This window comes from Candoia aspera, chromosome 2, assembly GCF_035149785.1.
Source record: "Candoia aspera isolate rCanAsp1 chromosome 2, rCanAsp1.hap2, whole genome shotgun sequence".
In the NCBI taxonomy this organism is placed as follows: Eukaryota; Metazoa; Chordata; class Lepidosauria; order Squamata; family Boidae; genus Candoia; species Candoia aspera.
This window is the reverse complement of record NC_086154.1, coordinates 239,985,442-239,999,316: the sequence shown is the minus strand read 5'-3', so window position 1 is coordinate 239,999,316 and position 13,875 is coordinate 239,985,442. Positions and strand designations below refer to the sequence as shown.

The window sequence follows — 13,875 nt, the reverse complement described above, 5'->3', positions numbered from 1 at the left end:
GACTCCTTTGAGCTGGTGAAACATTTGGAATGCAGACAGCATGTTGTGGCACTCTTACCAATGGCTGCCATGGGGTAAAAAGCTAATGTCTCTTCAGTTGAACTCAGCTCTGATGAATTCATAGCCATGTCTATGTAGTTTTCTGGCAGCAATACAGAAGTCATTTGCCACTTCCAGGAAACATTTTCTCAACTTCTCCCTAGCCTAGAGCCATGGAATTCCTCTGTAGTTCCTTTCCAAATAGAAGCCAGATCTGACTCTGCTTAATTTTACAGATCAGCCAAGGTCAGCTCAGTATACGTCATAGGAAACTTGCCTATTCAAAAAATGGCCATATAGTGCCTTGGGCTAGTTACAAATCTAGTTCACGCTATCACCTCTAATGCCTTAAGATGCTTTTTACTGCTCCCAATCCAATTTTTTTTTATGAGCATGTGGACACATTTCCAATGAAGATTTGCATGATGCAGTAATAATCAAACTTCAGATTGATTATTTAATTAAAATAGTCTAAAATAAACAAATAATGTATGGGTGGAGCAGGCGGTCTGGTAGGTACCACAGAATTATCTATGGGAGTTATATTTCCTACCCTTGAACACATTGTTCTAGCTAAGCATTACTTTTATTGCTACCATGTCAGCTTGAGTGTTTAAAACAGAAAAGTAAAGAAAAAGGGGAAGGAGAAGGAAATGGATCAAAAAATGAAGAGGGAGAAGGCAGAGGAAAAAGACATTTTGAGGGCAGCTAAGAAAAAGAGATTCAATATCGTGTATAAAATTAAATATGGAGTTTAGAAAGCAAACCAGAAGTACTTAGGACCAGTCTTCCACAAACCTTAACAACAAAGAATCCAAAACCAACCATTGTTTTAAACAGGGAGTAGAAAGAGGACTCTTGTGTCTCTGTGCAAGGTCGGAAGAGGCTTCAAAGAAGTTCCCAAAAAGGGAATTTAACAGCTGCTATAGTGAAAATTTAAGGTCATCAGTAAAAGTATCATTCTGCCTCAAAAGAAGTGAAAGAAAACTCACGCAGTCTACTTCTAGCTTCCCTTTCAAAAGGAATTGGTCCATTTTTGCTATTAATTGGTCAGTTGGTTATCAATATGATTTGACACTGTTCAAGGTAAAATTCTCACTTTATAATCAGTAATGTTGTATTAGCTATGTTGAAAATAAGGAAGCTTATGCAGATTCAGAAATTATTAATTATTTGAGGGTTTTATAATTATATATCTAATTATTTTAATTAAAATAACATGGTAACGCAGCCAGAAAATCTTGTCAAAGTCAAATCCTATGTAATAAAAATGCAATAAGAACATGTTTGCTCCCTGAAGCGGTTGCAACAGAGTTCCTACAACAAAGCTTGCTTTATCACTTACTTTACCTCCTGTTAGGGATAGTCTATGATCTTTTAAAACTTGTTTCACAATCAAACAGTTCTGACTGTTAAGAAGATGCTTCTAATATTTAATTTAAATTTGCTTCTGTGAAATTTCCATTCACTGGTTTTAATCTCTACCATTTTTTACCTATTAACCATTCTTGTATTTGAAGAAATTGATTTAAAGGCTCCAAATACTTACATATCACTGGCAATAGAGGAGTTCCTGGACATAGACTTTGGTGAGAGATCATAGTCGCTATCTGACCGGTAGAGAAAGGACTCTCTGCGTTGACTGTGAACAAAGTTAGCCTGGAGAATTAGCCCTGATCCAGGGCTTGTCATGGGATCCAAGGGACTCCGTCCTGATGAGGTGCCATTGTCTACGTCGAAACTGCAAGGAAGAAAGAATATATTTAATGCAATGTAAAACCTAATCAACCCACACACGGTTAATACCAAGGACAACCTTGATTGGCTTGGTGACATTCAGTTCAACTTCAAGACTCCCATCCCATGGTCACAACTGATGAGAAATTAAATCTAATACATCCAGAGGGCATAAGGTTAGTGAAGTCTTCTCAAGAAATACTTTGGCTACTTAAAACATCTTCCTGCTATAAAGCTAGTCTTCAAATGGGTGAAGATGTTAAAGCGGGGGGAAAAATAACAAAAGGGAATAGCAGAATACATGAAAAAACATGCTAGAATAATTTCCTTCTCCACAAATTTTAATCTGAAAAGAAGTAAGTTTGACTTAACAGCATGGTACAGATATACCATTGGCCTGATTGCAACATTTCTGTAAATTGTAGGTTCCTATAGCCATGATTATACTTTTGTACTGGACAAATGTGTCAAACCTTGCAGTTTTGAAACTACAGTCTTGTTTTTTAAAAAATTCAATTGAGTCTCCTTCTCCCAAGAAGAAGAACACTGTCTACACATATAATATTTATATGTCAGAGAGAAGCCTAGATTAAGCGCCTTTCTTAATTAATTACAGCATCAATGGAACAGTCTGGCAATCCCAATCTTACCCCTTAACCCCATGATGCTGACCTTGTCTTGTCTCCTGACTGTGATTTGCACAACTTTATCATGCTGTTTTCCATAACACAAAGCCCCAGCCAGCTGCAACATTCAATGAGTGTCAGCGTAATTCATCATTATGGCAGCCATTCTTTCTAGCACCACAGAAATATTAAAAAGGATCCAAACTTTCCACCTTGTTTTTAATGAGCCATTATTTCATACTGAGGAGACAAAGGTGTATCATGCTACCTGCTGTTTGTGAGCACTAAGGGAACGTCTAGGTGATGTTGTATTGTGCAACTGTCCTGCTCCATTCTTGGAATTTTATTAGAAGCCCAGATGACAATACTGTTCACTGTTTGTAACCCATTACCTTCTCACTTCTCCTTCCAGTGTTATTTTTTCCTACCAACAGAAAACCTTTCAAGTGGGAAAACAGAAAAAGGCTGCATAATATCTTTGGATGGGTACTGCTTGAGGGCAACTGTCTGGAAACACTTCAACCCCAAAAGATAGGAATGCAAATTTGGAGTTCTCTATGCAATCAGTGAAGGCATGCAGTATTTGTGCAAAGAAACTGCTTTCTATTAGGTCAGACAATCTATCTGCATATCCAAAGCTGCCTGCTTGGTGTGAAAGTAACTCTTCAGCAGCCCAAAAAAGCCCAATTCTGATACGGAGACATCCCTTTACTACTGCCATCACCCTGCTTCCTTCTTCAACTGAGCTTTGAATGTCCCCATGCCTGGCTTGGCTAGTCCTTTTCCTAGTTATTGACAAGTTGGTAAAGCCCTACCACTCTTCACATACTTTCTTCCTGGCCCAAATCAACATGACAAAATATTTAGGTGTTTCTGCCACTATGTCCAAGATCCAGACTGTATTTTGATTTTGGTGTAGCACAGCAAAGATCCAAACAGCTTATAGCATCGTATAATAAATAAAATCCTGAAACCTTAATAAGAGACGAGATGTGTTCCTGGATCTTCCTAATTCAAACCCTGGGCAATCTTGCTGTTAGTTTTGAATTAACAAATTTGGATTGAAAAACTGCATTTGGAACATTTGTAAAATGTATTCAGAAACATTTGTTGTAATACAATACAGTCTCCACTAGATGGAAGTAGAAAACAACAAGGGAACAGAGTATGAGTGAATGAGTTAGCATTTGGATTGGATACAGTATTCCTAGAGTATTTGTATTAGTATTTCTCTTATGAAATTTTGAGGTCATAGGTGTACCAAAGAGGACTGATGAATGAAAACAAAATAATAATGAACTGTAATCATAGGTGATGCCGTTTCAGGTTCTATTTATGCTATTTGTTAGCTTCAGTGCTACAATATTTAAAAAGCACTCCCTCCATCCCCCAGTTTTCAAATAAAATCCAAATATTTTATTACGATCACAGTCTTGTGAGGTAAATCAGACTAAGGGATAGTGACTACTTCTAAATCATTCTGTGAGCCTCCGTGGTTAAGTGTGGGCTTGAACCTGCTATCTGTAGCCAATTGTGGTAGGTAAGTAGTAGTAAGAATTAAGCAACAGGATACTTGTGATGTATCCCAGCCCAATGTCTGAACTGAGCTCATAGTCCATTTATATAAATTTTATTTTCTGGAGCCTCCCTACCCAACATTCAAATATAACTTCCTTTGAGAAGTATACCAAGAAATAATAATAAATAAATAAATAAAAATCTTAGTTATTATTAGCTAATATTAGTTATTATTAATACTAAGCAACTAAGGATGGGAGATCCTGGGTGATTAACAATAAACCATCCCAAAGTATATTAGTTTGCAGGCTTTGCACGTCTTATTTCTCATTAATGGAAGCTGATATCAGAACATTTTTAAGACTCTGAAAAGACTAAGGAAAAATATTCATGACAGGCACACACACAACCTTCTTCTCACAGCCTGCTGTGTTGATGCAATTTTACCCTATTGCTTTTTGCCCGATAAAATCTATGGGCCAATAAGCAGGAGTAAGGGGGAAAACCCACAATACTGAAAATACTGTAGGGATTATATTTCCACTTGTTAATTTGACTGCTTTGCATGAAAAGTATTGATCCACCTGATCATTTCAAAAATCCAACTCCCTTGGTCAACAAGAGTATTACAATGTTTGCTATAGTAATGTGTGGGGCTGTCCAGGTCCTGTCCCAGTGCCTGGAGGCTGTGCAGGTCTGGATGGGGAGAAACCATACTCAACCCTATCAAGACTGTGGTTGTTGGGATTGCCCAGGTCTGGGGATTTTCCATCTTTACTCCTGGATGGAGTTGCACTTCCTTGAGCAGGAGCTTTGAATCCCAGAGGGCCTTTGCTCAACTCCATCTGATGTGCTGGTTGCACCCCTTTCTGGATCAGGCAGTCCTCCAGACAGTCATGCATGCCCTTGTCAGCTCATGGCTTGACGATTGCAGTGAGCTCTACATAGGGCTGCCTTTGAAGACCACTCAGGAGCTTCAACTGATCCAGAATGAAGTGGCATGAGCAATGATGGGCTTGCCTCAACATGTCCATGTGACACCTCTGAGCTGCACTTGTTGCCACTGTGCTTCCAGTTGCAATTCAAAATGCTGGTTATCCCCTATAAAGCCCTGTATGGCATTTAAGGGTCTGCCTATCTCCTGTGGTTTCTGCTTGGCTGGTACGATCTCACACAGTTGATGCACTCCAGGTCCTCTCAATTAAGCAGTATGATCTACTGGGACCCAGGAAGTGTGCCTTCTCTGTAGCAGTGTCTGCCCTCTGGAATGAGGTCCTCCTTGAGATCTGAATGGCTCCCACCCTGATGGCATTTTGGAAGGCCTTGAAAACCTGGCTATTCTCCCAGGCCTGGGGACAAGGTGGATGCCCCCCCCCACCTTTCAGATTGGATTTTGAAATAATTTTTATTGCATTCTTATTTACCTGTTTGTTATATTTCACTTTTTTTACTTTGTGAGCTGCCCAGAGCATCAAAAATTGAATGAATGAATAAATGAATGAATGGATAGAGAAAAGTTAATTTGCATATGGTACATACAACTAAAAACAAACTGGAATATAGATATTTTGAAAGGAAACCACTGATTCATAACTGACAAACAACTGTGGTCACAAACTGTCTTGCTTTTCCTCTCTGCCACAAAGCTAGAACCTGTTTCATATTATGGCTCTTGTTCCTTTTTCACTTGCCAAAAAGTTTTTGCCTACCAATGAGTTCCACATACCAGTTGATTACATCTGCTCATTTTGGGTGTCTTGCACTTTTCTTCCCATTAAGTTATAGACTGATGGTTGACAGTTACCCCCTGCACCTACCCCATACTCTCAAGGATATCACACCAATCGATTACGTCTGTAGCAGCAAACAAATTTTCAACATGAGATTTTAACACTAGTGGGGGGCAAAAAAATTTTGGTGGGCAAAAAGGAACACATCTTGAGAAACGTGGTGTGGCAAATGGAGATACATTTTTGTATGCTTTGTACAGTATTTTACTCAGCTGTACCTCCAAACATTTGGTTACTCCTGGCCTTCAGTTTTATAGATACAGGGCAATGAATTAAAGAGTTGAAGCTTGCTGATTAATTGATTGATTGATTGATGGGATTTATAAGGCCACCCAACTAGAACACTGTGACTCTGGGTAGCTTACAATAAACAAAAGAACAAACAAGAGCAAAATATAGTATTATATTTTATCAAAGCAATTGTTGGTAGGTGATTGGGAACTCACAATTATTACCCACCTCCAGACAGGAATTCCAGTTGTCCTGGCCCCAACAAATGAGGAAAAAAGTCAGATTTTTAATACCTTTCTAGGACCACACCACTAAGAAGCACCTGCCCCTGGCATTCCAGATGAAAGCAGGTAAAACAAAGTTGAGGTCAGTTGAAAAAACACTGTATTTTTAAAGTAGCTGGAGTGTTTCATTCCTAAGGCTTATCTGCTTCAGGCAAGATTGGTTTGATGCCTTGAAACAGCATGTAGAATTCATAAAACAATTTATGTTTAGTCAGACTGTATCTGATTGGTTGGGCTTGTTTGTTTCCAAATAGTCTTGACCCAAAAGCTTTTTACTCAGTCCCAGTCATCAGCCTTTGCTTATAGAAAAGATCTTATAAAAAGGTCACATTATTTACATGATACATATATATAACCTGACCTTGGGTGTGCTCAATTTTCCCTTCCCCATGTGAAGAAAAGAAGCATGGACATTATTCTATAAATTATACAATGCTAAGCAAAATCAAAAGGCCATATAAGAAGTCTCATAAACAAATGATTGTATTAGATGCAGGAATTTTTTTAAAAAAATCAAGCCCTGGGCATTACACAAGAAGAGTTGCCTTTCACTCATAGACATAAGGATTCAAGTTAAGGAATGTGTTGTAATTAATTGTAAGTGGTTTGCAGTGAGGTTAAGGAAGGGTTCCTTGTCTTATAATAGTATGAGTACTGAAAGACACAACAGCCAGCTTGGTCTAGTGGTAAAGGCAACGGGCTAGAAACCAGGAGACTGTGAGTTCTAGTGCTGCCTTAGGCATGAAAGCCTGCTGGGTGACTTTGGGCCAGTCACTCTCTCTCAGCCCTAGGAAAGAGGCAATGGCAAACCACTTCTGAAATCTTGCCAAGAAAACTACAGTGACTTGTCCAGGCAGTCGCCAAGGATTGGATGTGATTGAATGGCAAAAAATAAAAAATTGAAAGGCGGACCAGAGATTTATTGAGAATTCTCGGTCACTTCAATAATGACTGATAAACATGGAAACTTGGGCTGACCTACCATAGTTTCATAGTGATATGCTTTAATGAATATCAATACTTTTTGTACTTTGTTTATGTTGCCTTTATTAATAGGGCAAATCTCTAAATTGTGAGTATATTAGATCAGAATTTAAGAAACAGGAGAACTTACTAGTAATCAGCTCTATTAAACTCGTTTCCTTTCTTTAAAGCAGCAGCAGTAGTAATAAAATGCACAGACATTCTGCATTCCCAACTTTCTAGCTATATATAAATCTGGCTACACAGAGTATAAAATGTCCTTAAGTAAACATAACATAATAGGAACACCGAAAACTGTTGAATACCAAGCCAGCCCATCATGTTCAGTACTGTTTATAGAGGTTCTCCAGAGTTTCATACAAAGATCTTGCGATCTGGAGATGCCAAGATCTTTTGTATGCAAAACATGTTCTCTATCATTGAACTATGGCCTATTTAAAAACTAGGTCTGTAAAACATGTACCCAGGCACAAACCTGAATATGCATTACTCACTGATAATTAGGCAGGAGGATTTTAATCACTTAGCAAAGTTTTAATGGATGAATTGCACAATTTAATTATTTTAAACTTACACCCCTTCTAGCAAATAAAAGTCACTTGATGTCACCTATCAACGTTAGCAGCTTCCCTACTGAAACATCTATTAAACATCTTCTCTCATAATGATACACAGGAGAATTTATTGGTATCTTTTTATAGAAAATAATTTAAAAATCCACTCTTAGCTATGGGGTTTACATTTTCAAATGGGGCTTTCATTTTCAAAATAGGCGGTGAAATGGCATTTGAGACCTTCCCTGCAGCTTATAAGTTCACCTCTGTACCAAATGACAGCTGGGCCTGCTCATTCAGAAATTCTGATGTGTCTTACCCAGAAGCCAAAGCATTAATTAAATGTGGGTAAAGGAATAGCCTGTAAATATTTCTGCTGTCGATTCTATTGCAGTTTAGACAGTAACCTTAAAAACTGTTTGGAACCAGTCCAATCACTCTGATCCATTTTTAAACAGGATATGGTAGGTTTTATACAGATAAGAACTTTAAACTCTGTTAACTGCAATTCAGCTTTTATAAACAGTACATATATAACTGTATCAACTGATCAAGGTATCTCCCCTGCCAGGTAAGTATGTGTACTATATCAACTGGAAAAAAATAGTTATATTTTTCCATATTTGCATGCATTTATCACTGCTTTCCTCATATTTGCCCAGTAAGAGGATGGAACGAATTTCAGTCCAAGGATAATATTTTATACTGGCTTGTACGCTAGCCAAAAAATACAATTTCGCTCATTTCATAGAATTATGTATCCAAATGTGTATGTACTTATTTCCCAAAGCACAAACAATAAGCATAAATCTATTCATTAACACTATATAATGAGTACATATTGAAAGTATTAATGGAGTTCATGTGGAAAGTATATACAAAGAAGTATATGTACATGTTTGCATATACTATATGTCTATATGTGTGTCTGCATTCACATACAACATAGGGAGGGGAAGAAATATAAGTAGTCCTCGCTTATTGACTGCTCGTTCAGCAACCGTTGCTGAAAAAGGAGATTTATGACCGGTCCTCGAACTTGCAGCTGTCTTAGCATCCCCGTAGTCACGTGATTGCGATTCGGGTGCTTGGCAACTGGCGTGCATTTACAACAGTCGCAGCATCCCGCAGTCATGTGATCACCATTTACAACCTTCACAGTGACTTGTGACAAGTAAAGTCAATGGGGAAGCTGGCAGGAAGTCACAAGTTGTGGTCATGTGACATCACGCTTAACAACCGCAGCTGATTTGTTTCATTATTGCAGCAGAACTGACATTGTAAGTTGGGCGCGGTCATGTGACATTTCACTTTACAACTGCATCGCTTAATGATAGAGTTGCTGGTCCCAATTGTGGTCAGTAAGTGAGGACTACCTGTATCTAAGCTTCAAGACTTGATACACCAACTTAAGAAAAAACAGTTATGCTGTGGAGGAAAGATATAGTGGAATGAGGACATGACAAACTGAAAAAACTCAAATTCTTTAGCTTTCTTTCTAGCAAAAGGTATTAATCCCTGAGCATTTTCTGTCTCTTTTTTAATGCTAGAGTAAAGCTAACAATTGTCATCACACCTGGTGCTTCCAAGTCAGTATGCAGTTTTCCTACATATCCTCTAGAATTCTGTCATGTTTAACTTAGACAAATAATTTTTTCAAATTCCAAGTCACCTTCTGTTCAAATGAACTAAGCAATTCAGTGACCTTGAATTCTAGCACTGATTAACAACATTTATGAACAGCACCCTTCCTCTCTTCATCTCCAACTTCCCAATAGTAGAATTTAAGGATATCCAATTAAGTTGACTGGATACAGACTTATATTTAATACTTTTATACTTAGAACAACTAATGAGAAGGTCTACTTTATGAATCTCTGTATTTGTGATCAAGTATACCACTGGATAATGCCAAAGAGATATTTTCATATGCACAGACCTGGCCCAATGATTTAGGGAACAAAATAAACAGGACATCATCTGTAACTTGCTGGCTACCGCTGGAACTTCACTGATCTGACTCAGATACATCAAGCCAATTCTTGTACTTTTGATGTCACTTTTATCAAGTGTTGCTGATCCAAAATCAAAACACAGACCAGTACTTTGATTAAGTAATACTTGTGTCTTAGGAGCCTACAATGCTCTAGAAAGCTCGAAACCATATCTAGCCTTCCAGTTCGAAAAATGAGTCATCCTCAGCTCATCCTGGGAGTTCCACACTGACCCATATTTAATTAGTTGAGAGCAGAGGGAAAAAATAATCTGACAGACACAGTTGGTACATAGGGGTCAAAGGAAATGGAAAATTTCCTCCTCCCTTCCCTTGAACTGGTATTGGTGCTTTTGTGTAAATTAAGTTCCAGTTAATTAAACCGTAATAGTTTCAGGCACAGTTTGACTCCCTCAGCACTGAGTAACAGAAAGCAAGGCTGGCGATTTCTGCAATCATTTTACCAAGTTTGCAAATAACATTGAACTTCTATTTCTTCCTCCATTAGTACTGCTGTGCATCCTAAAGCTAAGTTTTTAAGCTACAATTGTGAGTTCAAGGTCAGATTTTGTTCCTTAACTACTGTTTTGTTTCTTTTTTAAGGCTATTTTCTTTTTAATATGCTAAAAAAGTGGCCCAAGCAAAAAAAACATGGTTTTTAATTAAGCATCCATGCTTACATTTCATTATCTTTACCAAGCAACCTTGATTTGCTGTATATGTTAAAAAAAATGTATATAACATGGCATATATTTCAGTACAATATTGAAACTTTTTCCCCATTGAAAGTTATATAAAAAGCATAACATTATAGTTCAATTACGTGCATATATACTCAGAAGAAAATCCACTAGAATCATCAGGACTCAAAGTCCGTTAAGTGTTTATACGATTGCAGCCTTAATGAAAAAGCTACAATTTGTACAAGCCAACAATGCTATTAGCTATTGGGCACAAAACGAAAAGTATATATAGTTATTAACACAACCACAAAACTTGCTGTCAAAGCAAATTTACTAAATTTTCCTTGCTCAACTATATATTAATAGCCAAGTTGCAATATTTTAAGAGTTCTGTCCCCAGTAAATTGAGGATAAACTAAACAGAATTAGTGCAGCAATTTTCTTCATCCTATATATTACAACAACAACAACACGTTTATAGCCACTGAGCAATCTACATGCAGAATTGTGCTTTTGTATTCCTGAAGCACTATACATCTGAAACTGATACCTTAATATTGCCCACAAGTTTTGTAAGTTGGATGGCAAAGGTAGCAGAAATCAACAGTATATTGTCAAAATTTAAAAAGAAAACAGAAAGATCTAGTCAAATGAAATATTGAGTAACACATTTAATAAGCTGTTAAAAGAGAGAATGTTTTAAAATATATATGCCAATGCTCTATTTCAGCCTGTTACTAATAGGTTATATAGACATTTGTAAAAGAATCAGGATGAACCAGAATGCCATAGAAGAATGGACAAGCTTTCAAGATCTCCAGAGTGCATAATCATGAAACATGGTATAAGCAGCAGGAGCTGGAGAAAGAAGACAAAAAAAAAAAGTTGTGCTGTGTTGTAGCTGTAAAATCAGCTCTCCGTTGTGTACATAAATTATGTATTTACTAGCACTGGTGTGTGAATGGAAGATATTTCGCAGCTTCCGAAGTAGTTACCACCACTACCACCCCATGTAAATCCAGTTGTGAAATCAGGCGCCTTTGGGCCAAGGTAACACTGCAGAAGGAATCCTAAGGAAATTCAACATTATTTATCCTGAATTATTCAGAGAAAAGACTTAGATATAAATTAACAAACCCCTACAGGAGGGTAACATACTTCCCTTATTAACAGTGCAGTTGTTATTGTACTGTTATGGTAATGTATTGTTCCTCCATTCATTCATTCATTTATTCAACTTGTATAGCTGCCCATCTCATGTTTGTGACTCTGGAGGACTCATCCAATTAAAGACAACCAAATAATATAACCAATAGAATCCAAAAATCAGTAAAACACAATAACCCCCTTTAAAACCAAATTAAAAATCCAATTAAAAACCAAAATTATAATCAAGAAACAGAAAAAGCAGGCAAGTAAAAGTCATGGATATAGCCATCTGGCAGGCTCAGAACCATAACTGGATCCCCAGGCACATTGGCACAACCATGTCTTTAGAGCCAGGATTGGGGGCCATCTAACTTCCAGGGGGTGATGTTCCAAAGGATGGGTGCTGGGGCAGAAAAAGCTCTCTTCCTGTGTCTTTAATAGTAACATGGTTCTTCTGCCAGACCTGATGGGACAGGTAGATGTAACTGGGCAGAGGTGGTGCCTCAGGTAATAATAATGACAATACTTATCATTGTGGTTTCTACTGTTTTTAATGTTGCATGCCACACAGAGTCTTATAGAATTGGGCAGCTCTCTAAATTTGATAAATAAATAAACTACAGATTTCTCAGGTTCATGGAACTTATTTGGACCTCATCCCTATTAAGTGTATTTAAGACTGCGGCCTATTACTATTGGTATTAATAAAATATAAAGACAATAATGACAATTTAAGAGTTGCTATTCTCCAAGGGAATTATCTGGTCTCCTTTTCTGAATTCCTCTGTAAGAAATTATCCTCAGTGTATTTAGTTATCTTCTAATTGGTCTCTATCGCTTTTGTTAAAACTTTGGCAGAGAGATGCTGCTTATATTTCTTGCCAAGCAGCATAACCTTTTCTAAGTATATATCAATCATCAATGTCTGCAAATGCCACTTACTGAGTGCTAAGAAGCCTTCCCAAGCGCTGACCACACAGGAACATTTCCCAAAGAGATCCAGATATACCAGCAGGTATGGTATTTTTCATGATGATCACTGTTCCCTTGCTTGGCATCCTCCAGATGTGGTGAAATTAAATTCTCCTACACCCCTAACTTGGGGAAGGCTCTCTTATACTGTATGTTCAGGATGTCTTTGTCCATGTTCACTCTTTTTAATACTTCTAAACAGAGATGGAAGCTTAATAGCAGAAGGACCAACTCAGCAATAGTGATACTGGGATTAACAGGAATTTTACCATGTGTTTTGCTGGAAATGAATTTGGATTTTTCCCACCAGTGGACCCATGGTAGGACAAACACTAGCAGGAATGAAGTCTGGCTAATATTTGCCTTTACAGGTCCAAGGTGGCCAGGGATCCTCCAACTTCTATAAAAATGTCCCATGCACTAATAGGACCATGGGGTTTGCAGAGTGGCTTGTCTTGTGCTTTCCAGAATGAATTTTTATTCTGGGAAAAATCTGAGTAAAACCATGTTCACAACAAAAAAGACCTGTGCTGTTGTAATTATGTGGGACATTTTTACCATTTAAAAATAAAAGATGAAACAGCACTGGGCACTTTGAACTTTTAAAAAAACAAACCAGTCCCTTTGGATCTTAACAGTTTGGCATTTTTTCTACAGATGTTTCTATTTTTAAAAAAATTGTCCAGAAAAAAATGCCAGGCCAGAAATCTGTCCCATGAAGTAGTCAAGTGTCTTAATCTGCTCCTCCCTATATTAGAAAAACTTTTCTTGAGTTTCTCTTCTCCAACACTGTTTATCTATTCTTCCTTCATGCCAGTATCTGCAGTATCTCTGTAATTGTAGATCCATGTCTAACTAAAATATTTTAACTTGCCAGCTACCTGGAATCATTAAAAAAAAAAAATTAAAAGATTTTACACTCTTAAAAATACTGGAGCACTTTCACTTTGGCAGTTGTTCACTATGTACTGATTTTGAAATGGAACTCTGTTCATCTATATCATCATCATCATATTTTATTTTTAAATGAAAAATAGCAGTTAACACCCACACAAATTGAAAACAGAAGATGCAGCAAGGGACTACTTTTATATGCATATATGAATTTGCCCCACTAGATTACAATATTTCTTATTTTGCTGAAGTTTTTTTTTTAATTGGTGCTCAAGCAAAATCAAACAATAAAGCAAACATTTTCCAGAGCCATTTGAACAACAATGTTGTTTAAAAGCTTAATGAAGCAGAACACATTTAAGTTACTGAAATAAAAGGAACAAGTTCAGGTTTGCTAAATTTATACTAAAATTCTAAAGCT

General features: G+C 37.3%; 1 protein-coding gene across 3 annotated transcripts in view; it reads right to left on the bottom strand.

Moving 5' to 3' along the window:
- The window catches only part of PDE4D (phosphodiesterase 4D), a 327,831-nt gene that overhangs the window by 144,943 nt on the left and 169,013 nt on the right, over window positions 1-13,875 (bottom strand). For all 3 annotated transcript variants that reach the window (XM_063295628.1, XM_063295629.1, XM_063295630.1), the window contains exon 2: window positions 1,589-1,780. In XM_063295628.1, coding sequence (XP_063151698.1) covers window positions 1,589-1,780 — 192 coding nt within the window. The remainder of the gene's footprint in view (window positions 1-1,588; window positions 1,781-13,875) is intronic.